Genomic DNA, 27,131 nt, shown 5'->3' on the forward strand with positions numbered 1-27,131 from the left:
CATAAGTCTGTGACTTAATCAATGAAGTATGGCATATTGTCAACTTTTACGAAGCTATTTTTCTGGGATAATGTGGTAGATTTAAAACAAAGTGTGTAAAAAAGGATTATTTATGTTTATATTTCAATATCATGAAGTCACATGAACATGCATCCTATTCATATTGGACTGTCACTTTGGGGAAAAGTACTTAAAGTAACATAAAGGCAATTGCCACTTTGTATTCACTTATAGTGAAGACTGTGTTTTACTGAAAGAATATGTTTATGAATCACAAGTGTATCTTTAAACCATCGTAGACTTCTACGACCAAGTAGAGGATTGATTCCTACCTACAATACTCTTTCTATTTGCTCTTCATTGTGTCATTGCATGAAAACCATAGAAAATACTTATTAAATAAACAATATAGGATTGTCTTGCAGTCTTAAAATGAAAGGTTACTGGCATTGATGGTTCCATGAAGAACATTAGACACTTTAAATTGCATGAAAGGTTCTTTCTAGTGGATATACAAATGTTCTAGTTGACTGAAAATTCTTTGAGGAACCCGAAATGGTTCTTCTATGCCATCGCTGTGAAAACCTTTCTTTTAAGAGTGCATTCGATGTACTATATGTTCTTGTACACAAAGAATATCCTTGAATTTTATGCGCTCTTGTTTTCCAAATATGTATATGAGAGTCAATTAAATGCATCAAAGCGAGGTTCATCGGTGTGTGTTCATTGTTGCTGCCCCCTCCATTGTTCCCTTTCATTCACTGCCTTTTTAGTGTGTCTCCATGGTTTCCTAGGACAGACTGACGCAGATGATGAGGTGCTATCTTTTTTTCCTGACGTATGCTCTTGACTCAGAGGCACAGTAGAGACAATCAGCCTCCTACACACACACACACACACACACATGCATATATGTCCACGAACGCATGCTGTACAGTGAATAGTCAGCCCACACTTTCCCATTATACCTGGAAGCTCACGATAATACCCTATATGGCCTTTCCTGCCTTTCCATTTTTTCCTCTTGTTGCTGGGGAAGCGAGATCTTCCTTTCACAATCTCCACCTCTGGTGCCCCTAAATCATTGTTTGCTTGTCAGTTATCCAGTTATGCACATTTCCATCGAGTCCGACATCCGGTGCTGCGCTGATCCTCCCACATGGGACTATGGGCCAACTTACCGCCCCGTGTCCAGAAATACCAAACGAGTTTCATCTGAATAAAACTCTCTTATGTCTCCTCTTCCTGTCCTTGTGAGAATGATGCACTTTCAGCAATGAAGAGGAATAAAAATAGACTGGACTGAAAAGAGGAGGAAAAGAGGGAATGGGGAGCGCTTGGAAAGTGCACAAGGACTTTTAGGTGCTTATTCATCCTGCTTTCCTCCCACTCATCCAATCAGTCAGCTGAATTTCTTTTCATCCTCCCTCTTTCACACATCTGTGCTTTCTCATTGATACCGTCCTATTCATTAGGACCCTCTGTCCTTATGACTCACCCTTACCTTAAACTCGTCTCTCCCTTCTCTGCTCTCTCGCTCTTCATCATCCTCCAGATACGTCCACACAAACAGCCCGTGCCCACTTAAATCATAATAGAAATGCAAAAATTAAGATGCTCTCATCTTGTTTTCTGGAAAGTATGATGAAAACAACCACCTACATTGTCTGTACTATTCAAACGTACAAAACATTTCTATTCTTAAGCTCTAATGCTAGGGTGCAACATCAAAAGAACAATTTTCTCAACAAATAAATTATATTGGCAGATATACAGCAAAACAAACCTTTGAAATAAGTAGGCAAGCTGTCTTCATCCTGGGGCTTGAGACGATGTCCTCAGTTCTCCACCACTCACCAAAGGCCTGCATTGCACCAACATGAAACTTTACTCAGTGTCAGTGGTGACCGTGATTTCACCAGGTACAACATGTTCCTGGATCAACATCCTTGTTGATCCTGGAACAACATTCCAATCAACCAATCAGAATTGAGGGATAACGTTTCAGGAAATATCTGTTTTAGGCTTACAATCAGGGTTAGGTGCTTCTACACCCTTGTTAATCAGCTATCATTTCCCTCTGATTTTAGGAATAAATTATGGGTAAGGCTGGGTATTCTTAAGCTCTAATGCTAGGGTGCAACATCAAAAGAACAATTTTCTCAACAAATAAATTATATTGGCAGATATACAGCAAAACAAACCTTTGAAATAAGTAGGCAAGCTGTCTTCATCCTGGGGCTTGAGACGATGTCCTCAGTTCTCCACCACTCACCAAAGGCCTGCATTGCACCAACATGAAACTTTACTCAGTGTCAGTGGTGACCGTGATTTCACCAGGTACAACATGTTCCTGGATCAACATCCTTGTTGATCCTGGAACAACATTCCAATCAACCAATCAGAATTGAGGGATAACGTTTCAGGAAATATCTGTTTTAGGCTTACAATCAGGGTTAGGTGCTTCTACACCCTTGTTAATCAGCTATCGTTTCACACTGTTTTTAGGAATAAATTATGGGTAGGGTTAGGTTTAGGGTTAGGGATTGGGTTAAGTCTATATTTTTGGACAGTTATGTTGATCCAGGATCAACAAAAGATGTTGATCCAGGAAAATGTCTTGGCAAAATCACGGCGACCATTTGTCAGTATATACTGTAAAGACTGCTCAATGCTGACGTTCAGTGGTCATTAATGGAAATTGTAATGCTTGTGAAAAAAAAAAGTATTTATTATCAAAATAATGTACTTTAAAAGTATATGGTTTCGTGCAAACTGAATGTAATGTTTAGTTATGAGGTACAACACAACGTGTAGGGCACCTTTAATTTTACATTATTAAATATAAACAGTTGATGGTCGCTATTGAAATCCATAGTATTTTTTTTTTCTGTATGGAAGTAAATGCAGACCATCAACAGTTTGTTTTCCCATATTCTTCAAAAAATATTTTTGTCTGTGTTCAACAGAAGAAAGAAACTCATACTCATCAAGTTTAGAACAACTTGAAAGTGAGTAAATAATGACAGAATTTTCATTCTTGAATAAAACTTGTCATACAACTTCCAGAAAGTTACACCACAGAAACATTTTCTTCAAACCCCACAAAAATATCAAAATAATTCCTAATTCATATTTTAAGATGTGTTCATCACAAAATAGGTGTATTTTTGTATGAATTTAATTTACTAATGTATTATTTTTGGGGTAATTTAAATAAGAAATACTTAAAAATCACCCCTTGAATTATTTGTAATAAATAAATAAATAATAATTACCAGATTTACCACACCCATTCACTAGATGGCGGTATTAGGCAGTTCAGTCTTGAGCTCGTCACTGGTCTAGGATCGAGGAAGCAGTACCGTTATCAATAACGCCACCTTGGATGTTTCCTGCAGTACTCATAGATTTTTATATACTGGAGTTAATGAAAGAACCTGAAAACATTGTAGCTGTTGTTGAAGATAGACTACAAACTGTATATCAAGTATTTGCTCCAGTATATACTGATGGATCTAAAGATCCTAATACAGGGAGAACAGGTTTTGCATTCAGTATTCCATCCTTAAACATTTCTGTTAATAGGAGAACATCAGATCATTTATCAGTATACACAGTAGAGATGATGGCAATAGCAACAGCACTACAGTGGATAGAGGAGACTCAAATCAAAAAGGTTATACTTTGTACAGATTCATGTTCGGCATTAAAGTCATTGCAATCATTCACATCTCATAGTAGACAGGATATAGTAAATGAGATATATGAAAATCTGTATAGATTTAAGAATATGAACATCATGATAATATTTATGTGGATACCAGCTCATAGGGGGATAAAGGGTAATGAAAAGGTTGATGGATTAGCAAAACAGGCATTGGAAAACGAGGATATCATGAATATCTCACTTAGTAAATATGAAGCAAAAGCAGTAATTAAAGCATATACCACTAAGGAGTGGCAACATAAATGGGATACAGGAAATACAGGACGTCAACTTTATGAAATACAGCGAGAAGTAGGAGTCGTGAGAATAACTAAAAGAAGCACCAAAGAGGAAAATATTCTAACAAGATTAAGGGTTGGGCATACTATGCTGAATAAAACCTTAAAAATAATAAATAAACATCCAACAGGATTATGTGAGCACTGTGGAATGGAGGAATCAGTAGAACATGTTATTTGTGTTTGTCAAAAGTATACTAATGAACAAGAAACAATGAAGAATGAACTTAGAAAGATGGGAGTGGATAACCTAAAGCTTAAAAATATATTTACTTATGGACTAGAAAGTTTATTTTTTGTATCTTAAGAGAACAGAGCTGGTTAAGAGAATTTAGAGGGAAAAATCTTATTGAGGTAAAGATTTTTTTTGTGGCTTTTCTTTCTTTCTTTCCTTTTTTTTTTCTTGTCCTCTTATTATGAAAGGGTAAACTCTGGTTCACACTCCAATACAGTAGGTGGTTTGACACTAAATTAACATGGAACGAACATATTCAAAAGATTGACACTAAATGTAAAAAGATTTTAAATGTGATGAGATGTCTAAGAGGATCAGAGTGGGGAGCGAGTAGAGCTGCAATGAAAAGTATTTATATAGCACTGATTAGATCAGTGTTAGATTACGGAAGTATTGTTTACGACTCGGCAGCAAAAACTTTACTGAAGAAGCTGGATGTAATACAAGCTCAAGCTTTGAGACTTTGTTGTGGTGCTTTTAAAACGACTCCTGTATCTGCTCTTCAGGTTGAAGTGGGTGAAATGCCGTTACAAATCAGACGAAAGCAGTTAATGAGCTACTGGGTAAATCTTCAAGGTCATTCAGAAGACTGCCATCCAACAGTAAAGGTACTCCTTCCGTGCTGGGAAAAGGAAAGGTCTAAACAGAGGTGTTTTGCATGGAATAGTGACAAAGAAGCTAGCGAAATGATTTTAAGTCATAAAAGATACATTCCTGCAGTACCGTTATCAATAACGCCACCTTGGATGTTTCCTGCAGTACTCATAGATTTTTATATACTGGAGTTAATGAAAGAACCTGAAAACATTGTAGCTGTTGTTGAAGATAGAATACAAACTGTATATCAAGTATTTGCACCAGTATATACTGATGGATCTAAAGATCCTAATACAGGGAGAACAGGTTTTGCATTCAGTATTCCATCCTTAAACATTTCTGTTAATAGGAGAACATCAGATCATTTATCAGTATACACAGTAGAGATGATGGCAATAGCAACAGCACTACAGTGGATAGAGGAGACTCAAATCAAAAAGGTTATACTTTGTACAGATTCATGTTCGGCATTAAAGTCATTGCAATCATTCACATCTCATAGTAGACAGGATATAGTAAATGAGATATATGAAAATCTGTATAGATTTAAGAATATGAACATCATGATAATATTTATGTGGATACCAGCTCATAGGGGGATAAAGGGTAATGAAAAGGTTGATGGATTAGCAAAACAGGCATTGGAAAACGAGGTAAAAAAACATCCAACAGGATTATGTGAGCACTGTGGAATGGAGGAATCAGTAGAACATGTTATTTGTATTTGTCAAAAATATACTAATGAACGAGAAACGATGAAGAATGAACTTAGAAAGATGGGAGTGGATAACCTAGAGCTTAAAAATATAGTTACTTATGGACTAGAAATTTTATTTTTGTATCTTAAGAGAACAGAGCTGATTAAGAGAATTTAGTGGGAAAAATCTTCTTGAGGTAAAGAAGTAAACATTTTTTTATTGTATTTAGTAATTTTTTATTTTATTTTATTTTTTGTCCTCTTATTATGAAAGGGTAAACTCTGGTTCACACTCCAATACAGTAGGTGGCGATAATGCACCTTAACATTGGTGCTACCCGCCATAAACCCGAAGAAGAAGAAGAAGGATCGAGGAAGATTCTTTGGGTTCAAAGAATTTTCAATATGGCGACGTGCATGTCGGTTACATAACAGTGAGGGTGAGAAATTCGTCCTTTTTTCCTTGGACTGAAAATTAAAGGCAGCACTTAAGAAACGTCGGACACTTTGTTTTAACATAACGTACATACAGGTAAATTAAACACAAAGGAATAATTTTACACTAGCACAGTGTATTTCACTATCATTCACAGTAACCATATATAGTATATACACTATGATTTGATTTTGCAGTTGTTCCTACAGATAAATTAAAATGTCTTTTCTTGGAAGTCTGAAACCAATGCTGTCGTCTGTTTTACATGTAAGTCTCAGCAGCAGAATTTTGATGAATGTCCTATTGAAATAAATGACTGAAATAAATGATGCTACTTTACATTGTGTCATTTTGGCAGCATCACACTCTGCACCTTTCTGGTCTGGACCTGTGTTCACCAGGACCATGGCCACTCTCAATCAGATGCACCGTAAGGGCAGACCTCCCCCACCTCGTCCAAAAATCAGTGCCACTTATGGGCATCCACAGCTCAAAGCAGTAGTGCTGAAGACCATGATCAGGAAACCCAAGAAGCCCAACTCAGCCAACCGCAAGTGTGCACGAGTACGTCTGTCCAATGGTCAAGAAGCTGTCGCGTACATCCCTGGGGAAGGACACAACCTCCAGGAGCACAATGTGGTGCTGATACAAGGAGGGAGAACACAGGACTTACCAGGGGTCAAAATCACTGTGGTCAGGGGCAAATATGACTGTGCACATGTCGTGAAGAAGAAACAGTAATTACTAGAACTGCGTATAACTGCATATATGACTGTAATAACTTGGATGCCAACAAATAAACTTTGTCTGAAATGTAAATAATGATGGTCAAGCTTAATTCATACAGATATTCCAGTCCAACAGTGATCTGATCCTGTGTTGTTATTTTCACTGAGTTTGTTCAAGTAGTATTTCTGGTTCTGTTTCTTGTTTTGCAAGAAATGTTATCTTTGTCGATCAACTCTATTTGACAGAAGTAAAAGAAGGTGTTTGTCTCAACTTTTACTATTTCCGGACATGTTAAGTAACTATTGTTTAACAGCAGATTATGAGTTGGTTTATCCTTTTGTACAAAATGTCATCTGCATGCCTGATATAACATGCTGTGCAAACAATGCCAAAAATTATTGAATTCTAAGAAATAGTGTTCACGAGAAACAGTTGTCTTCACAGAAGTCGTCAGTTCCTGCTGTAAAGAATTTGTAAAATTATTTAAAACCTTGTTGGTAAGTGCAACTGAAACAACTACAGGTAATGTGTGTGTGTGTGTGTGTGTAGGAACACTGCAGGACACTGCAGGAATTTGACGCTATGATAGGCTACAACCTGTAGTATTATCAGCAGCTCGTTTTGCGTAATAGTGGCCTTTGCTTTTCACTATTGAAAAGCCAGAATCCAGTTTAGCAGGGTCCTGTTACTGGGCTTTAGGTTTTCCTCATTTGACTTCAACAACTCTCAGGCTGTGATTCAACATCTACCCCAGGTATGTTTTCTTTGAAAGGGCATGCTAAAATACGTTTGTATATTCTGTAATTTTACGTGTAACTAAATTTAGCGAGGGGTATGCTTACAATAACATTAACACCAGTCTATACCGGTCGTCTACTGTCGATGCGGCGCAACGCATCCGGTGGACTGCGATTAATGGTTCATTTGCCTTGGACTCAGCGCTCGTTTCCGGTGTAAAATAAGCTGTCGTACAGAACACTTTGTAAAAAAAAAAAAAAAACCGTAATATCTTTAGCGAGTTTGCTTTACAAGTATTTTGTTGTTGTCGTTGTTGTTAAAGGGGCAGTTCACCCAAAAATGACAATTGTATTGTTCCAAACCTGTGTGGCTTTCTTCTGAGGAACACGAAAGACATTTTGGTAACTTTAATTGTATGGACAAAAGCACATATTTTTTCAAAATGTCTTCATGTTCCACAGAAAAAAGAGCTTTACATGATGTTATCTTTTTGGTGAATTATACTTTTACAAAATGTACAATGTATAAACTAGATATTTAGATATTTCTAGTAGAAAACAAGACAAAATCTCTGTATTCGTTTTCAGAGCCATGGGGGCCATATATGATGTAGAGGTGACCACAGGCTCCATGACCCACGCAGGCACTTTTGACAATATATTCATTACCTTGATTGGCACACAAGGAGTGAGTGAGCGGGCCAAGCTTGACAGCTATGGAAGAGATTTTAAGACTGGAATGGTAAGATATTTTTAACATTTTATATTAATTTTGACATTTTCAAAACTTCAAATGTGCTCAGGAAAGTTCTGACTGAAATTAGCCATCAGTTTCTCTAACTGTAGCATTTTTATTAAAACCTAGAAAGTGACGTATAAAGTGATTACCAGGTTCACTCTCGCCAACCTGCTGCTTATCAGACTCGAGAAAGATAATTTCATGTTCTTGCCAGAGAATGACTGGTTCTGCTCTCTGGTAAATGTAAGAACCCCTGAGAAAGATGTGATCCATTTCCCATGCTATCGCTGGATGGCAGAGGGGGAAGTGATTGAGCTGCGAGAGGCCAAAGGTTTGTATACGTATCTGTTATTGCATTACTTTTTTTTTCTTCTAAAGTCATGTTTATCATAAAAATATTAAGTTTGTAACAAAAAATATTGTAAAAATATTTAACTTTATCACTGTTTTTTAACAGTATTTTTGATCAAATGAATATAACCTTGGTGAGCATAAGAGATTTCTTTCAAAATAATTAACTGAACTGAAGTGCACATCTGATTCTGGTTGGGATTTTCTGTTCATCTACATTTCAGTAACTCTTTTATATTGTCTGACAGCTACACAAATCTATGAAGAAAAATATTCACATCTGAAAGAGCACAGAAAAAATGAGCTGAAGCTTAACAAACAAGTGTACCAGTAAGTTTGCACCAGTAAGATGTGTCTTTGCACTCATTTTGTGGCCTCTTCATTGGTTTGGTGTAAATCTTTGTGTACCTTCTTCTTCCTCAAGGTGGACTGAGTTTAAAACAGGTCTTCCACAGCATGCATTTTTTCAGGAGCCCCTGTCTCTTCCCTCAGTGGTCCGCTTCTCTTTCACTAAAGACATGGACTCAGCTTTCAACTGCTCCACTGCGTGAGTCTTACCTAACATATATTAGTAGAAGTGTTAGTAAATCCTGTCTGGTCATTTCTTTACGCCAATGATGAATGTGTCTTCCAGGCTTGGTGAGATCAAAATGAAGAAACTGGTGAAAAAACCGGATCAGTGGGTTCAAATGGAAGACATGAAGAGTGCCTTCTGGTCATCCAGAACTGCTGTCTCTGGTAAGATAGCTGCTGTTGACATTAGAAGATGTGTTTGATGTAAAACGAGTGAATTAAAACTGTGACATAATTTGGTGGTTTTGTTATTGCAATCTTTTGATAATAGAATATGTGCAGCTGCACTGGATGGATGACTTTTTTGGATATCAGCTCCTAAATGGCTCCAATCCAATGATGCTCCGTCGATGCACTGAGCTTCCTCTGAACTTTGCCGTTACTAATGGTATGGTGCAGCCTTTTCTAGAGAGTGGAACTTCCCTTACTCTGGAGATGAAGGTAAAACAAGATCAAATTTGCTCTTTTGCACTCTCCATGCTCTCAAAATATGTAAGCAATTAACTGTTTAATTTTTTTAACTCAACAGCAAGGAAACATTTTCTTATGTGACTATAAAAGACTGGCAGATTTACCAACTCAGTTCATAAATGGGAAGCAGCAGTATGTTGCGGCTCCACTTTGCCTTCTGTACAAAAACCAAGTGGGCAAACTTCTGCCTATTGCCATTCAGGTACATTTGATGGGTTTCACAATACCGGAATGGTCTGGACCAAATAAAATATGTACATTAATACTGGCATTTGTACATCTTGCTGTTAGTGCCCTCTAAATTAATTTTTTGAGAAGCAAAATTGCATAATATATTAAGCCTTGTATATCTGAATAAAGTATTTTTAAGTATAAAATATTATTCTTAACCAACTGACTATTTTTTGTTTTTACATATAATTCTAGCAAAATTATTTTTATGCTTAAAATAAAAAATAAAAAACTTTTATAAAATAAATAAAATAAAAACTTAAGAAAAAAATGGGGTAAATGCATTTAATTCAGTTTCAGTTTCATATAACTTATTTAATTTTATTAAATGTTATTATTTTTATTTATTTTATTTGCCAAAACATTACCAAAAGCTTATTACAAACTGCAAAATTTAAAATTTTTACCCCACATTAACCACTTTTATCAAAAACAATTAAAAAAAAAAAGATAAACAAACAAACAGATAAATAAAATGTAACATAAATATACAAATTTAAATACAAAAATACTGATGTGTGGCTGACATGGTCAGTAACATAATAAACTAAAAACAAACCTTGTATAAGTAATTTTACAGCAAATGATTAACTAATTCCCATTCTGTTTTTCATTGCTGTGTCAGTTGCAGCAACAGGCATCAGAGGACAATCCAGTTTTCCTGCCTAGCGACTCAGAGTATGACTGGCAGCTCGCCAAACTCTATGTGAGGAATGCCGACTGTCTTGAGCATCAAGCATCTTTCTATCTGCGCACCCATCTGGCTGAGACCTTTACAGTGTCATTAATGAGAAACCTCCCGGCAGCTCACCCTATACATAAGGTACTCAAGATACGAGTGGTTTCTGTGTCAATATACTGTTTGTTGCGGCTAGACTTCTTTCTAATACATCTGCAAAAACACATTTGGGCCAAATGAATAAATCCAGTCCATCAGTAAACATCTGAACAATGCATAACATTCTGCATTAAATTGGATCATAATCATCACTCACAACTCATGTATGTGTTTCTCTCAAAGTTGCTGGTGCCACACACACGTTATACCCTGCAGATAAACACCCTTATTCAGAATAGACTTCTCGGTCCTGTGGGAGCTGTCACTCAGGTATTGATTCAGGATTGTTTTTATTTTCATTTATTTTCATTTTTTCACTTGACGATTTCTTAATTAATTTTCACTTCAGAATACTAGTATTGGAGATGAAGGGATGACCAATCTTATAAAGAAGGCGCTTTCAGACCTGACCCACAGCTCTCTCTGCTTGCCTGAAGACATCAGTGACCGTGGACTAGAATCTATTCCCAACTTCTTCTACAGAGATGATGGACTTCGGCTCTGGAGCTTCATAAATTAGTAACATGAATTTACTTAAAATTATAATCTATCTGTGCACCAGAAATAAAATAAAACAATATAGATTACTCAGATTTGCATCAAATCGCTCGTTACGTTTCTTTCATGGCATCTTGAAAGCTTTCTTTAATGTGTGCAATACAAATCAGTTGCTTTTGTTATCGGTTCGTAGTTTTGTAAGAAGCATGGTGGAGTTTTATTACCAGAGTGACAGTGATGTGCAGCAGGACACTGAACTCCAGGACTGGATCAAGGAGATCTTTATCCATGGGTTTCTTGAGCAGAGCAGCACAGGTGAATCAGACGATATAGCTTTGGTTATCATAGCTGTGATATCATTATTGTTTTCATCATCGGTGTTCCTTTTCTTCTCATTTAGGAATACCTCAGTGTTTTAGCACAGTGGAGGAGGTCATTAAATGTGTGACCATGGTGATCTTTACAGTTTCAGCTCAACATTCAGCTCTCAGAGCAGGACAGGCAAGTTAAAAATGAACTTAAAATTATTCTACTTATTCTAAAATTTAATTAGGATTATGTGTTTCATATATTCTATTTTGTTGCACTTAGTTTGACTATGGTAGTTGGTTTCCCAACGCCCCTGGCTCTTTAAAACAACCCCCTCCTACATCTAAGGGAAGCTCAGACAAAAACACCCTGCTGGACACTCTCCCTGACATGAACACCTCTGCTTATCTAGTATCAGTCTTTTGGCTCCTGAGCAAACCCTCATCAGATTTAGTGAGTGTTTCCTACTCAACTGATTGGATTATCCCAGTTTTTGCATATACTTGAAAATCTCTACAAATCCTCTCTAATTTTTTTATGCAGGTTCCACTCGGGCAATACCTGGAGGACTACTTTTGCCAGATGGCTTCCCAAAAAAGGATCAGAGATTTTCAAGCAGAACTGTCCTTTTTTAGCGAGTCCATCAATGACAGAAACAAAGGGCTACAAGTGCCTTACACATACATGTGCCCTGATAACATCAGCAACAGTGTCAGCATTTGATACAGCGTGGTGTGACTGAAGACTACCAAAACATCATGTTTTAATATACTTAATATAAACCATATTTAGAATCATTTTAATATTTAAATGTTGCATATTTACTTGCTATATACTGTAATATTCAAATAAATACACTTTTTTTAACTTTGTATTCTTTGTCAATATTGATTTGATTTAGAAGCTAGGCTGAAACATCTAAAATTTCAAAATGATTAAAGATTTAAATTAAAAAAATATATATAATATATATATAATTAAAAATATATATAATATATTCTAAAATTTTTTTTTATTTTTTTGTCTCACTTGTCAATATTAGTGTTTTAAAAATAAACATATTAAAGGAAAAAGCACCAAAACTGACACTTAAAAAGGTCTTTATTTTATGGGCATGTTTTAGATTTGAAAATTCCCTTTAATACTTTCACTTCAAATGTATATACTTTCACAGCAATGTTCCTTTTAGAATTTAGTTAAAGGAATATAAACTCAAGTATATATAAATGTAGTGTCAAGTAATCTACATTTTATTTAGACATGAATATGTATTGAATACAAAAGCCGCAGTACCAATATCCTAATGCAATGACACAACTGTCCAAAAAAACTTGGTGAACGTTATAGAGTTTAAACAGAATTTGTTCGTTACTGATGGAAAAGCGCATCCAGATGACACTACAAGACCTGGATGGTAGGCATTCCTCACAGATGATTTTTCTACCACCTCACACTTATAGCACGAGACAATGCAACAGCATCACTCTCAGAAGTTCATCCCAGTGTTATTGTGGGTTAAGTTCATCAATGCACCGCCAAAGGTTTTCAGTCTTTTCCGGAAAGTGGCCTTCTTTGATTTTCTTACTAATGTAGCGAGTTGTCTCCTCTCGTGCATTCTGGCTAGAGCTGGTAGAGATCTGCAGGATGTTCTTGAGCAGCTCCTGGTTGGCCTCCACAGACAAACCCAGCAGAAAGCGGAGAAAGATATCATAGTTGCTATTCTTGGAGCTTAATGCTTTGTCAACCGCACTTCTGAGTAAGTCTGCCAAGGAAACCTTCATGACTTTGCTCAGCTTGCTCTGCTCAAGGACGTTCTTCCCATGTTTCTTGAAACAATAGAAAACATGAAGAGCAGCAAGGTATTCCTGAAAGGTTGGATGAGCGAAGAAGCTCACCTTCTCTGTGTAAATCACGTACTTCTCTCTGTAAAACTCTGTGCAGAGACCGGTGCAGGCCATGGCAGGGTACGAATCCGGCAATCTAACGTCATCCCAGTGCTCTTTCTCCATCTGAAACTCATTCTTCTCAAGCATCCTGTAGGACAGTTTTGCGAGCTTAATGAGCAGCTGATCAGCAGTAAGATCCTTGGTGTCTTTGGTGGGGTCGTTCTTCAGTTTCTCAACGGACATTAGAGTGTGACCATGGAGCATAATGGTGTACAGGTTGGTAAGAGTTCTGGGCAGCTGTGCTCGAAGAGACTGGAACTGCCGCTGCAACACTTTAGATGCCACCCAGCAGAACAGTGGCAAGTGGCACATAATAAACAGCGTCTTGGAAGACTTGATGTGAGCAATCACCTTCTCAGCGAGGTCTCGATCTGCGATGGTCTTTCTGAAATAGGCCTCTTTCTGATCATCGGTGAAGCCACGAACCTCCAGAAGCTGGTGGACATGTTCTGGTGGGATCACATCCAGAGCTCCTGCCCTAGAAATGATCCACACGTAGGCGTTATAGAGCAGGTTCCCCCTGATGAGGTTGGTCATCAACACTTGCACAGTCGTAGGACTGGTCGCATCACACCAATACTCTGTTCTCCGGAAATTAAAGGAGATTTGGGTGTCATCAAGGCCATCGCATATGAACATTACCAGGCAGCCTTCGAAATCGAGAGTATCTATTTCCTTCATCTCTGGATAGAGGGTGCTGACTAGACTCAGGAGGGTATACTCTCCTTCTAGCATTTTATTCAGCTCCTTGAACTGCAGAGGAATAAGAAAGAAAACATCTGTGTGGACTTTTCCATCCGCCCAGTCGAGGATGAAGCGCTGCACTGCAAATGATTTGCCACATCCTGGGACTCCCCTGGCTAACACCGACCTTACGGGCCTTGACCTCACATTCTCCTGGGAAAATATGTCATTTCCGGTTAATGGCGTCCTGTTGACTTTGCCAGTCTCTTCAAGCTCTTGTATCTTTGATCTGAACTCGTGCTCACTGTTGATTGATGCATTAACGCCATCTGTAATGTAAAGGTCTGTATAGACGGACTCAAAGGGGACTGGTTGTCCTTGCTGACTAAAACCCTCATATACTATCTCATACTTTCTCTTCAGAGTCAATTTCAGTTCATAGCGCACTTCGTCTGTGGAACATCAAAAAGAGAGATTTTTAAGGCAACGGTTTGAAAGGCGCTGTAATATTTTGGTGAGGACAAAATAATATAACTTACTTCTTTTGCATAGTCCTAGCAGATATTCAGCCAGCTTCTTAAAGTTCATGATATTAAAGAGTGCCAGCGTGATCTTCAGAGAGATCTCAATATTGCAAAACTCTAGCATCTTATCCACCAGATCCACAATATCAAGTCCATCCAGCGGATCACGGAAGCGCTCTGGATATCGTTCCCACAGCAGTTTTTTGAAGTACTTTAATTCGTCCTCTGTAAGTTTCTTTAGGCAGCTTGTGAGGGCCTGTGATATAATAAGAATGTTAGTGAAAGGCACTTATTGGAAATATTGTTATTGATTTGAATGAATGACCACTGGTTGTGTAAACCTCACCTTAAATGCAAATGCCACCGTCATTCCTGGATGCCTTTTCTCATTTGGATCTACTACCAACTCTGGTTTTACAGGAGCAGGAACATGTTGTTGTTTCACACCACCTTCCTTCTTGCTCTTCTTCCTTGTGCTTAATTTAAAAAGGAAATAATTTTTTATATTTAGATGACAGTAAATGAAAAACTACACTACTGTTTAAAATGTTGGTTTTTTTATGTTTTTGAAAGAATTATGCTAAGCATTTATTTGATTAAATCTACAGTAAAACAAAAATATTGTGAAATGCTATTACATTTAATATAACACTTTTCTGTTTTTTAAAATGTAACATTCCTGTGATGGGAAAGCTGAATTTTCAGCAGCCATTACTCCAGAAACCATTCTAATATGCTGATTTATATAATATTTCTTAATGAATGTTTTCTAAAAATGAAAATTATGTATTATATATATGATTCTGTACAATTACTATTTTAATGAAAATGTAAGCATCTTACAGTAACTAATTATGTGAATACATTAAATATGGGTGAATATGGTAAAATAATATAGGCCAGGATTAAAATTCAACTACATTTTTTTTACAATATGTCATCTGCCCATCAAAGGGTGGTCAACACCCATGACTAACACAGTATTTATTATGACCTCTAAATTGTATACCGATGTATTGTATGACCATGGTAATGGCTCAGATGCATCATGTAACTTTCACTCACCTTTCTTCAGCATTGCCCTCCATATTGATGTCCTCATCATCACTAATAAACTCTTCACTGCTAGAAGCAGATGAGTCCCGTCTGCACAACTGAACTCTGTAGATAGCCAATAGTTGACTTACAAGAATGACCCCTTTAGTCACAAGCACACGGAGAGCAAAGTCTTTTTCAATCTTTCAAATAAGTATCATTTTCACTCTTATAGTATGCTACTAATAAAAGCCTAAATCCTATCTTTAAAATGCTGCTGTATGAAGAACCTACTGACTGCAAATACAAAATACAATATATAAAACCTGTCCCAGAGCATATATCATATAATCTAAAAAAATTAGTCTTGATTAGTCTTGAAAATTAGTCGCAAAAATGAAGATAAAGTAAACTTACTGAGTGCAATTGGGTTCATGCTCTTCTCTTGTTTCTGACCAGCTGTCACTCTGCATGGAAGCATAACTGTTTGCAGGGGACTCTGCTCTCTCTACGTATTGTCTGGTGAGAACAATCGTTATAAATTATAGGAAAATAAAAATAAGGTAAGGTAAGGTAAGTAGTTTGACAACGGCGTATTCCTGATCTTACCAGCAGGTGTCGCACTTACACAACAGACGACAAGCATGCAGGCGTCTGGAATGTTCGTCAACATGGCTATTCCTTGCTGATCCCTATTACGATATCAGATCACCGAAAACCATCTTACCCCACAGGACCGGAGAATCCGAGGGTGAATGGAAGTGTCCTCTGAGGAATCACGTCGTCCTCTTCATCCCCATTTTCACTCCCGAAGGCGGAAGCCCCGATTCCTAATGGCAGACTGTTGTCTGACGCCATGTCTACTGCGTCGTTATCCATCTCGGATTTGCAACGTTTTCCCCGCTTGTCAGAAACAGCTAAGCGTTGTTAGCCTGATGAAAGCGATACATAAGATATTGCAACATTCATATGCCTTTAATTTGAGCAACCCATGTCTCTTCCTGTGGAAGGAGTGTGCAGTATTGCGTTATGAACGCTAAACATATATATTAGAATAGGGTTTAACCCTTTATAAACCATAAAGTTTTACAGCAATTTGCTGTTACAGTGATATGCATTGTGAAACAATGGAGCTAGAATGACAGTGAGTTGTTCAGCAACTGACAGCCAATCATAAACCGCCTCTGTGGTTGCGTAATTAAATATTCACGTGCTTTGTACACTCTGTTACTCTGATATTTGTACGCACTGTTTTATTTTCAGCGATTGGAAGAAAAAAATAACAGTGATGGAAAATGCGTTAACTTTGGTTTTAGAAGACTGTAGGCTACACAGCAAGAACAGGTTTACATGCCGTCATTTCCGCATAAGTAGGCTAGTTATTAAAACAAGTTATACTGGTCCAGTCAATGTTGTTTGGTCTCATGAACATGCAAACATTAGCCCAAGGTTTACCAATGTACAATATGGGGGAAAAAAAACATTAAACCCGAATACTAGAGAAAACATGTGAGAAAATAATTATATTGTAGAGAAAAGTCAATATTTGGTCACCTTGTAGACCAGGGGTGCCCAAACTCGGTCCTGGAGGGCCGGTGTCCTGCAGAGTTTAGCTCCAACCCTAATCAAACACACCTGAACCAGCTAATCAAGCTCTTATAGGCATACTAGAAACTTCCTGGCAGGTGTGTTGAGGCAAGTTGGAGCAAAACTCTACAGGACACCGGCCCTCCAGGACCGAGTTTGGACACCGCTGTTGTAGACTACAATAAACCTTTTGTACTCTCTTTATAGGACCTTATATGTAGTCAAGTGAGTTTGCATAAACAGTATGCTATTACAAGAGCTTCAGAGACAGACTGAAGTGTAGTTATAGCGGATGTCTAATGATTTCACCGTTGTTTGTTTCTGTAGCAATGCTCCTGACTTCGCAGTCCTCTCGATTCACGCCTGGCTTCACATAAAATTGCGGAAGACGGAACAAACAAACAAGGTTGGTTAACTTTAAGTTAACTGTTTAGCATGAATTACTTTTATGACTTATGATTCCTGGTCCCGTAAGCCAATGCAAGACCGTATATACTAAAGTTTAACAGCGAAAATGCATGTAGCAATAGCGCATCAGCAGTACCTGATAAGAATCACTTTCGGTCTGAAGTTGTGGCTGTACTTCCTTGTTTTCTTAAAGAGGCAGCAGTAAGAATATTTAGTGACGTAGATTTTGTAGTTGTTAGTAGAGACAGTAGACTAGTAATCTGTCACCTGCTACCTTTAGTGTCTCTGGGAACAGATAAAGATTTTAGAGCATTGTGTATTGTTACATAGCCTGTAAAAAAAAAAAAAAAGGAAAACCCTTGACTTATACCCTATTGACACCACTGTGGTGAAGGACCCCATTTTGAGATTGTGTTGTTTCTATGTTTAACACTAACAGGCCTGGAGTCCCACTGTGAATGGCACTGATTTCATATGCTGTAGATTTGTTGTAGTTGTTTAAGCCCCGAACTCTAGCTGCAGATGGTGAGTCTGAGTCTTAATGGAGCAGCTCTTGAACCTTGATCCCTTCTCCTCCCCTTGTCCCTTAAAAGCCTCTTCTCAATACCCCTGCAGGCTGTAAGGAATCTCAACATCTGTCAGCAATGCACACTCCCCTTATGTTCCCATGAGATGTGAATCAATATAAAGCACTCTGTGAAATACATCTCTGTTCATTTGTTTAGGTAATAATTTATTTTATGTCTTAGATTGATCCATGTGCATTAATTAATTTGTCTGTAAGTTGTTTAGTTAAATTAGTGCTATACATACAGAATATAGATATTTTTTCCCAATATAATCACATTTCAGATCAGTATGGAATCTAATTATAATCTAATGCTGTAATGTAAACATACATTAATAAAGAATTAAAGGTACACTCCCCCCAAAAATTAAAATTGTCATCATTTACAACCTCATGTTGTTCCAAACCTGTATGTCTTTCTTTCTTTCTGAGAAACACACACACACACACATGGAAAAAAAACAAAAAGATATTTTGAAGAATGTAACCAAACCATTTGGTGACCATTGACTTCCTTTGTATGGACAAATAAACACTGACATTTTTCAAAATATCTTCTTTTATGTTTGACAGAAGAAAGTAATTTTGAAACAACAAAAGGGTAAGTACGTGATGACCGAATTTTCATTATTGGGGTAAACTGTCCCGTTAATGAATGGTTATATAAACCAAGCTGACTTGTCTTCACATCACAGGGATTTTTCTTTGTTGAGCACTGTGTTTCTTTAAAGAATAAGGGCTTAATTGGGACATGCTAGTGGCATGAATGTCAGCCGACGGCATTGCATGTTTCCCCTTGAATGGTCATGCACAAAGCCCGGACTATAGGTCACTTCAGTTTTGAGGACAGCAGGCATTTAAAACACCTACTTAAAAATGGATAAGATTTTATTCAATTGAATGCATATCTTCATAAAATTATATAAATATTAATAATCATTTAGATTAACTAAATGATGGTCACTTCAGTTTTGATTACAGCGGGCATTTAAAACACCTTAAAAATGTTTTTATGGAAATGCCATTAAATAAAGATTTTAATCATGCATTCAGTTATATACATATCTAAAACTACATAAATATGAATTATCATTTAGATGCATGATGGGTTAAAGGGATAGTTCACCCAAAAATAAATATTATTACACCCTCATGTTGTTCCAGGACCATATGACTTTCTTCCATTGAAGACACAAAAAGAGGGGTTAGGGACAGACAGTATCAGTCACCATTCACTTTTGTTGCATCTTATTTGGAAAAAAAAAATGGAAACGAATAGTGACTGAGACTGTTATTCTGCTCAGCATCTCCTTTTGTGTTCCACAGAAGAAAGAATTTTCACTATCCCTTTAAGTAAGAAGTAATGATTGATCATTAAAAAAAAAAAAAATCTTCATCCAAGCATTGAAATAAAAACGGCTTCCAAATAAACAGTGACTCATTTGATTCTGCAAACACAATAAAATAATAGAGTATTCCAGTGCCAATGCTATCTGTAAGGGTGTATTTAATACTCTGGTTTGCACACAGCTCGATTATGGAGATGTTTCCGCTGCTTGGCCCTCATGACGGCTCATTTCCCAGAGCCAACGACTGGCAAGAATGGACGAGGCGCGAGTCATACGAGTGTGCGGCTGTGCGCGAGGGGCGCGCGTGCAGACTACTGTTTACTGCTAACAGCTTTAGACGAAGGCACACAGCTGTGTGAATTCACCGTTGTCTGTCGTCTATGGCTTGATATATGGGATGAGGAATTGAGACATTAAAGGCATCGCAACGTGAGTGAAAATGATCGAAAGGAGGATAAAACCTCGCGCGAGAGCAGGAGAAATCTAACGTTATTCTGACAGCTCTCTCACAAAGACCACTGCGAAGGAATGCAGAATAATGCTTTGAACTTGAAAGACCACCAACGCTTCGTTTGCTAGAACCAGAGCAGAATTTGCAGGATAAACATGCAGCGGGTGAAAAACGGGCGGAAATCTGCCTGAGTGGATCTGGAGTGCGCTGAAGAGCTTCTTTCGCACCTTTGCTTGGCAGCGTCTGCAAAAACTTCCACAATGGCTCTGGTCATGGAACCTGTGAGCAGGTGGCCAACAAGCCAGGTGGTCGAGTGGATGAAAGGTATTCATTTTACATTCATTTTTATTTTGCTGTAACAACGGAGAAAAATACTGTATATCCAATTAGGATCGCATGTGAACATTTTTTGCGTTTATAAAATCCAAATGTTACATGTTTGTTCAGGCTTTGCGTGCATGCAAGATTTAATTGAACTAGTTTTAAAGAAACATAACTGTTTATCAAGGCGCGACAGTGCGCGCATTCAAGCTGTCAAGCAATTAAGATATAGTCTGTCATATATTGAGCTTATCGCAATGGCTGTTATTGACAGATGTTGATGTCGGCAGTACACGTGAAAGAAAGGTATTAGAATTCGTTTAAAATGATATTAACGAATGAAGTAGGTTGAGTAGTCACGTCATCTCATCAAACAGAATGTGAAGTGACGGGTCACGTGGAGGCTGAGTGATCAGCTGGGACCCCTCTGGCAGTCAAAGGCTCAATGGCCCCTCCACGGTCACTTAAAGTTCATGAAAATGGGTCTTTTCCTGAACATTGGCTAATGAACACAATGTTGCTCACACACACAAATGACACACCACTATAATAATGCAAGAAACATATACTGTAACATATACACACCCATGTGCATAAATGGTAACAAAAATAACTGTTTAAATAATACAAAATATAACCAAATAGGTTATTTTAAAATTTGATTGAAGTATGTATTTTACATACAAAATATGCACTGTAAAAATATTTTTTAAGTTATAAAAATACAAAAATTATTTGAGTATGTTTAACGAGAAAATACTTTTTCCTGTATTTACTTCAAAATTTCATGTTTATTTCAATGTGTTACTTGCCGTTTACTTAAACATTTTTTTTTGTGTCACTGTTTACTAGTAATTTCTGAGTGAAAATTGTTTCTACCCCAAATTTTTTCAGTGTATAATGATTAGAGTATTTTATGGTAAAATTACAAATATTGTCCTGTTTATATATTTCCACTATAGCATGTAACTTATGATTACCATTTAGGTTTTTATTTTATGATTTTTATGGTATTTTTTGTTTAATTTATTATTATAATTTTTTTTTTACAGTGAAGCTTTTGTTTAATTAAATGGCAAAAGGTCTAATCCACAATGCAGCTTTTTCTGGCCAAAAAAAGCCAGCTTAAACAGATGAACATGTCAACAAAGCATTCATATTTATTTTATTTTTATGTCCCATTTTCTGTTATATGACAATATTAGAGGGGCATGAAATGCAGGCAAATGATCCCTTTACTCGAATTTGGTTATACAACATTAAACACAGTCATACTCTCCTTTGATTTTGTTCAAGAGGATGTGATTGGGAAACGGTCTCATTATGGAACAGGTACATTAGGTCTATTACAGCACTAAATATCTTTGGCATTAGATAAGGTGAAGCCCTTCGAAAAAAAATCATTTGGGTGTAATTGGCTGGTTTATTTAGCTCAGGAGTTCTAGATGAAGTGAGAAAAGAGAGGAAGACAGTCATTTGTAATTCAAATGAGGAAAATGTTCCACTTGGCTGAATGTTTTGCCTTTAAGTAATTATGTTTTTGAAAAAGGTAGATCAGCATCTCCATCTCATTCCTTTTTTTTTTTGTGTGTGTTTTGTTTTGTGTCAGATGGCGTGTGATGTGTTCGAGTGGGTAAATAAGGTGATGGCTTATACGGACCAGAATAAACTGTGCTTTAATGTGTTATTCACTTATTTATTTTGCTCATACGCAGGAATATGGCTGATGCACATTAGATCACAATAAACACATGTAGTAAATACCTAGAGGTAAGGAACTGTATAAAGTACAAACATCCTTATATTTGTGCAAATCTAAACAGTTAAGGAAGGATAAGCGAGATGCAGGATGAAAAAGCAGTGTAGGAATCATAAAGAATTATAGCGAGGCGGTGTTACTCCCTAACGGGATGCCAGAGAGGCTTTCTTGTGCTGTTTGCACACTAAAAGCATGCTCACAAGTACACACCGTCGCTCTGTAAGTTAACCTCTCCTGAGGGTCACAGAGAATTTTAAGAAGCTTCAGACATTTTCTTGACGTGGCCAATGCTTTGCTTCTAAAAAGCTGGAGAATTTTATTGGCATCTGTCTGTTATGTGTAGAAAGAAACCCCGCAAGCTGCTTTATCAGCTGCTGAGACACAATGACGAGCAGAAGATAATGTGTTTATGTGCGTGTGTATCAGTGTAAGGCTGTAAAGGTGTTAAAGCCCCTATGTTAAAGCTGATGGTGTCTGTTTGTATTCGTGTGATCATTAGAGCCTTCTGATCAGCAGCATGCAACAATGCACTCAATGTTTCGCACACAAATACTCAATCCTTGCACAACAAAAGAGCGAGTTTACTCAAAAATGGCAATTCTGTCATCATTTGATTTATCTTTTCTGATTCATGTATATTTTGTAATGCATTTGTTGTGCGTTTTGTAAGGCTGGGTGTTTACACAAATTTCATGATTTGATTTCAATCAAATTCAATTTAATTCAATTCTGATTGCGATCTTGATTAAGTATCAATTCATTTGAATATATATCAGGTGCAGTACATGTCACTTTTTTTTCATGGAAAACAAAAATTGATGCGGTCACATTTGTGAAATTTAGGCAGGGTTGGGGAGTAACGGAACGCATGTAACGGCGTTATACGTAATCAGGATACAAAAAAACGGTAACTGTAATTCGTTACAGTTACGTCAAAAAACAAAGTAGGCCTAATTAGATTACAGTTACATTTACTAAAAAATTAGAATACTATCAGGATTACAATGGTCTTTATTTAAGTAAGGAATAATTGACGACAGGCCGTTGAATTATTAGAAAATAATAATCCAAGGTGGTGATAATAATAATAATGCAGTTAAATATAGTGAGAGATTGAGAGTGAGAGAGATTAGGTGAAAGGTTAGGTTTCGAGTAGTCGAAAACTGTGTATTTTAGCAATGTATGAAGCACTTCTCACACAGAAGTCACTTTCAAACCAAGCAGTTTAGTGTTGGTTAGCGCTGCAAATTTGTGTAACCTACTTGAATGTCAGTGAAATTCCCAATTGCACAGATTCCTATTGAAATTAATGGAATTTGCCTGCGAAATTTCACAGAGCATTGATAAATGTGACCGCACCTTAATCCTTTAAACTATAAAGGGAAGGGAACCATAGTAAATCTCTATAATATTTCTATAATATTAAAGGTTAAAATTAACACAATTTTTATAGTTATGTTATAATAACTTTTTAATGATATAATTAAGTTTTTTATTCCAATTCATTTAAAATAAAAATATAAACATTTAAATGCTGTCCTAACAACTTGTTTTCATGAGTGTTTTTTTAAAACATGCATTAAATAAAATCAATATTTTTAGCCCAACCCTACTTTTTTTGTCATTTTTGGAGCTTAGTAGCATTTGGTCACCATTTACTTTTATTGTATGCAAAAGTGCAGCGTGAACATTCTACAAAAGTTTTCTTTTTGTGTTTTCCGAAAGATTTGGAACGGCATTAGGATGAATAAATGGTGACAAAATTCATAACTATCCTTTAGCAGCATTTATTAAGCTAACACAGCATGTGCAGGCAGCACGCAGTACAGTAAACCTGTGATCAGTGTGCATGGCTATATGCTGCCCACGTAGCCTCACTGAGCCACACACAATGGCACAAATATGTTGACTAGGACTGCAATAATTTTGCTTGTCTGTGTCTCAGGATCATGTGCTGTGTTTATGAAAGTGCATCTCTTCAGAACAATCTTTATGTATTTGACTTCTGTCTAGGTCTACAGCCCTGAATACCTAGCAGCAAAGTAGTGCTGCTGGGCGGTATACCGGTTCATACCGAATACCGGTGTTTATTTTTGTTATGATATGAATTTTTAAAATACCGCAGTATGTGGCTTAAACAACGTTCGGAACGCGACACTGTTTGAAAGGTACATTGGTCGCCACAAATATCCACCGCCCCCTGCCATCAGCTACCACGTCTCACACACACGAGCGCGACTTTAGCACTAGATTTAGCAACTTTCAGACCCTTTCCCTTTTTCCATAGAATATTCATACTGACAAACCTAGCGACTTTTTTGGATAAACCTTAGCTATAGTTCAGTTGGAAGATTTCGCCAGTGCTGTCCCGCGAACGCGAGGTCTGACTTCCCCGGAGAAGTGTCACCTCTCTCGGTGTCTGTTCTGTGCAGTGAGCGGCAGAGAAGCACCGCACCGCAGCCAACTCGTCAATAAATGAGTACAAAACAGCGTTTCCTATCACCTGTCGCTTATTGATTGTTTGGAATTATAAATATGAGCGTAGTTCGTCTGTTAATATCACATGCACTTTTTTGTTTGTTGTTTTTTTTAGTTTGTTACTCAGACGCAGGCAGTGTGCTGCATGAGACAAAAAAGTAATATAGCCAAAACAACCGCATAGCCGCTCTTTAGTGTAGATGCATGTTGATTTTATCAGACGATGCCGTGATTATAAATGAGAGTGACTCCTGGTTAACATGTATTAAAAGGGGTCGTGTTTAGTCACTATTTAGTGTGGTATTTTTTGACAATATTCACTCATCATTACAGTAAAATAGGGCATTCTAAGTCAATATACTGCAGTATTTCCTCTCTCAATCAGTAGAAAATATGGTTAACACCCGGTCATGCATGAAAAAAAAAATGCCGTCATGTACCGTGAAACCGGTATAATTTTGGAAAATACCGTGATATCAATTTTTGGTCATACCGCCCAGCACTACAGCAAAGCATATTTCCATGTATGTAAGCTTTGCATGTTGGGTGTGTTTTTGGCGTGGCTTGCGTGTTTGACATCCTTCTCGAAATGTTTGAAGGCACATGTTGATTACGGCTGGGTTTTTTTTTATTTTTTTAGCTGGCATATGGATACTATTAAAAGTATGAGAAATATCTGAAGAAAAACAACTGCTAGTGTCATGCACCCTCTTCTGCCAAACAATTCTGTGCCATGTCTATACTCATGCCCTGCTTTAAAACCCAACCTGTAACTAGTTTTATGATGGTAATGTGTAAACAATTAGTGAAATTGGTGTTAAATGTACTGTCATTATAATAAAGGTCACAGTAAACATTTTGAGTTGAAGTTCATAAGTTAATTATAAACATGTATAAACCATATATAATAGTCAGAGATATGACAATAAAATATGTAAATATTAAATGTAACATAAAACACCTAATGTGCATAAAAATAAGAAGAAACTTATCACTTGAATTTTTTTTTAAGTATAAGGTAAATTGCATATTTTACTTATACTACCATTCAAAAGTTTGAAGTCATTACGATTTTGAAAGAAATTATTGCTTTTATTCGGCTAGGTTGCATTAAATTGACCAAAAGTGACAGTAAAGACATTTCTATCATGACAACTCTCAGAGGGATTGGAATGGTAATGTACATGACAATGTTAATGTGTTTGGTCTTGGCAGAATAGATCTGCTACGCTGCTGCTGCGGCAGAGCAAGTACCGAGACTTGTTACTGCCAATACATCCACAACAAGCTTCTGTGAGCATGTAAGAAATACTGCTACTGCACGTATAACATATATGAAATATCCCCCATATATAACCAGGGCCGGACTGGGATGCAATTTCAGGCTGGGAAATCTCACACTCATCCAGGCCACACAGAAAAAAAAGGGCCAAAATTGTACCTTTTTGGGGTACAACAGCTTGTCACTGGAGCAGTACCCTTAAAAAACATCTCTGTACCTTTTTTACCCCCAATAGGTACATATTAGTACCTTATAGTAATTCGTACACATAAGGTACTAATATTTACTTACTAGGGGTCAAAGGCAAAAAGACGTCCTTTTTAAGGGTACTGCTCCAGTGACAAGCTGTTGTACCCCAAAAAGGTACCATTTTGGCCTCTTTTTTTTGTACATAGCCTTAAAAATAATTAAAGGTTGTCTCTTGAACTGCACCTTCACTTCCCTTTTTACTTTTCTTCATTTTCCCCAATATCTCTGTCTCTCCCTTTTTTTATTGTGCCTGTTACTTCTTGACCAGCAGGTCTACTGTTATGAACAGAACTGTGTCCACCTTGTTGCAAAACGACCAACTCATTGCAATTTGTTATCACAGAATGTTATTTATCTTAAAATGACTTAAATACCCGAGATTTAACAAACCTATATTTCATACAAATATATCAAAAAAATTTCTAAAGTGCCTAAAACTCAAAATCAGTACAATATATTTTTTGAAAAATCCTAATTCTGAAGACACTATTGCATTATTAGGCTGTGATATTTTTTGTTGTTGTCTGCTCAAGCTCCCTCCCTTCCTATACAATAAATTTATTAATGTAACTTTCCAATCGATAATAATGTCCTTTAGAACAGTATTCTGAATTATGTTAAAAATAGGGTGCCCCTGATTGCCTAACAGGTGCTATCAGTTTAATACTCAACTAGGTTAATAAAGACAAAACTCTTTAGCGTATTTACAGATGAAACTGACCTGCACCTGAAGCCCTGAACGGGCATTTTTGCTACATTTCGTTGCTTCTTCTGGCCGCTTCCTCTCCTTCATCGAGTCCTGCGCATCGACTCTGTTTGAAACCGTCGTTTGAAGCGCAGAACAGACATGAGCCGATTTGCATAGTGCAGCGCTGCCTGTCAAGACTAACCGATTTATGATTTATTATTGAATGAAAAAATCGGAAATTATCACTTTGGTACATTGAGAAGGCATAGATATAAAATATTAATAATAATAATAATAGGCCTAACTAAAAAAAATAATATAAAATAAAATAAAAAAACAGGACAGACGGCCAA

The 27,131-nt window shown here is 37.0% G+C and overlaps 4 protein-coding genes across 14 annotated transcripts in view; 3 read left to right on the forward strand and 1 right to left on the reverse strand.

Moving 5' to 3' along the window:
* Positions 1 to 5,908: 5,908 nt before the first annotated feature.
* On the forward strand, positions 5,909 to 6,792 carry LOC107699995 (28S ribosomal protein S12, mitochondrial-like). Of its 2 annotated transcripts, none has more exons than XM_016501461.1 (3): positions 5,909 to 6,069; positions 6,171 to 6,239; positions 6,330 to 6,792. In XM_016501461.1, exons 2-3 carry the CDS (start codon positions 6,193 to 6,195, stop codon positions 6,712 to 6,714), a joined length of 432 nt encoding a protein of 143 aa, XP_016356947.1. In that variant the 5' UTR covers positions 5,909 to 6,069; positions 6,171 to 6,192; the 3' UTR covers positions 6,715 to 6,792. The 2 variants fall into 2 exon arrangements, with proteins under 2 accessions (XP_016356947.1, XP_016356946.1); XM_016501460.1 differs by having other exon boundaries at positions 6,183 to 6,239.
* Positions 6,793 to 7,354: 562 nt separating this feature from the next.
* On the forward strand, positions 7,355 to 12,192 carry LOC107699996 (hydroperoxide isomerase ALOXE3). 4 transcript variants are annotated; one of them, XM_016501462.1, is made up of 15 exons: positions 7,355 to 7,456; positions 8,028 to 8,181; positions 8,305 to 8,509; positions 8,778 to 8,859; positions 8,954 to 9,076; positions 9,164 to 9,267; positions 9,374 to 9,543; positions 9,632 to 9,775; positions 10,430 to 10,627; positions 10,826 to 10,912; positions 10,992 to 11,161; positions 11,334 to 11,455; positions 11,541 to 11,641; positions 11,732 to 11,902; positions 11,993 to 12,192. In XM_016501462.1, the coding sequence occupies exons 2-15, from the start codon at positions 8,032 to 8,034 to the stop codon at positions 12,170 to 12,172; spliced, it is 2,007 nt and encodes a 668-aa protein (XP_016356948.1). In that variant the 5' UTR covers positions 7,355 to 7,456; positions 8,028 to 8,031; the 3' UTR covers positions 12,173 to 12,192. The 4 variants fall into 4 exon arrangements, with proteins under 4 accessions (XP_016356948.1, XP_016356949.1, XP_016356951.1 ...); XM_016501463.1 differs by lacking the exon at positions 7,355 to 7,456 and adding an exon at positions 7,887 to 7,933; XM_016501465.1 differs by lacking the exon at positions 7,355 to 7,456 and having other exon boundaries at positions 8,128 to 8,181; positions 8,427 to 8,509.
* Positions 12,193 to 12,562: 370 nt separating this feature from the next.
* On the reverse strand, positions 12,563 to 18,019 carry LOC107700046 (protein NLRC3-like). 5 transcript variants are annotated; one of them, XM_016501556.1, is made up of 7 exons: positions 18,004 to 18,019; positions 16,366 to 16,570; positions 16,056 to 16,157; positions 15,669 to 15,764; positions 14,950 to 15,079; positions 14,619 to 14,859; positions 12,563 to 14,531 (listed from the first exon to the last, which is right to left on the reverse strand). In XM_016501556.1, the coding sequence occupies exons 2-7, from the start codon at positions 16,515 to 16,517 to the stop codon at positions 12,955 to 12,957; spliced, it is 2,298 nt and encodes a 765-aa protein (XP_016357042.1). In that variant the 5' UTR covers positions 16,518 to 16,570; positions 18,004 to 18,019; the 3' UTR covers positions 12,563 to 12,954. The 5 variants fall into 5 exon arrangements, with proteins under 5 accessions (XP_016357042.1, XP_016357041.1, XP_016357038.1 ...); XM_016501555.1 differs by lacking the exon at positions 18,004 to 18,019 and adding an exon at positions 17,770 to 17,795; XM_016501552.1 differs by lacking the exon at positions 18,004 to 18,019 and adding an exon at positions 17,535 to 17,616.
* The window catches only part of LOC107700045 (connector enhancer of kinase suppressor of ras 2-like), a 44,455-nt gene continuing 34,877 nt past the window's right edge, over positions 17,554 to 27,131 (forward strand). For 2 of the 3 annotated variants that reach the window (XM_016501549.1, XM_016501551.1), the window contains exons 1-4: positions 17,554 to 17,631; positions 18,073 to 18,158; positions 18,249 to 18,358; positions 19,732 to 20,325. In XM_016501549.1, coding sequence (XP_016357035.1) covers positions 20,262 to 20,325 — 64 coding nt within the window. In that variant the 5' untranslated portion in view covers positions 17,554 to 17,631; positions 18,073 to 18,158; positions 18,249 to 18,358; positions 19,732 to 20,261. The remainder of the gene's footprint in view (positions 17,632 to 18,072; positions 18,159 to 18,248; positions 18,359 to 19,731; positions 20,326 to 27,131) is intronic. The other variant, XM_016501550.1, reaches the window with a different exon arrangement.

Source organism: Sinocyclocheilus anshuiensis, unplaced genomic scaffold (assembly GCF_001515605.1).
Source record: "Sinocyclocheilus anshuiensis isolate Anshui unplaced genomic scaffold, SAMN03320099.WGS_v1.1 scaffold1023, whole genome shotgun sequence".
NCBI classification, from domain to species: domain Eukaryota; kingdom Metazoa; phylum Chordata; class Actinopteri; order Cypriniformes; family Cyprinidae; genus Sinocyclocheilus; species Sinocyclocheilus anshuiensis.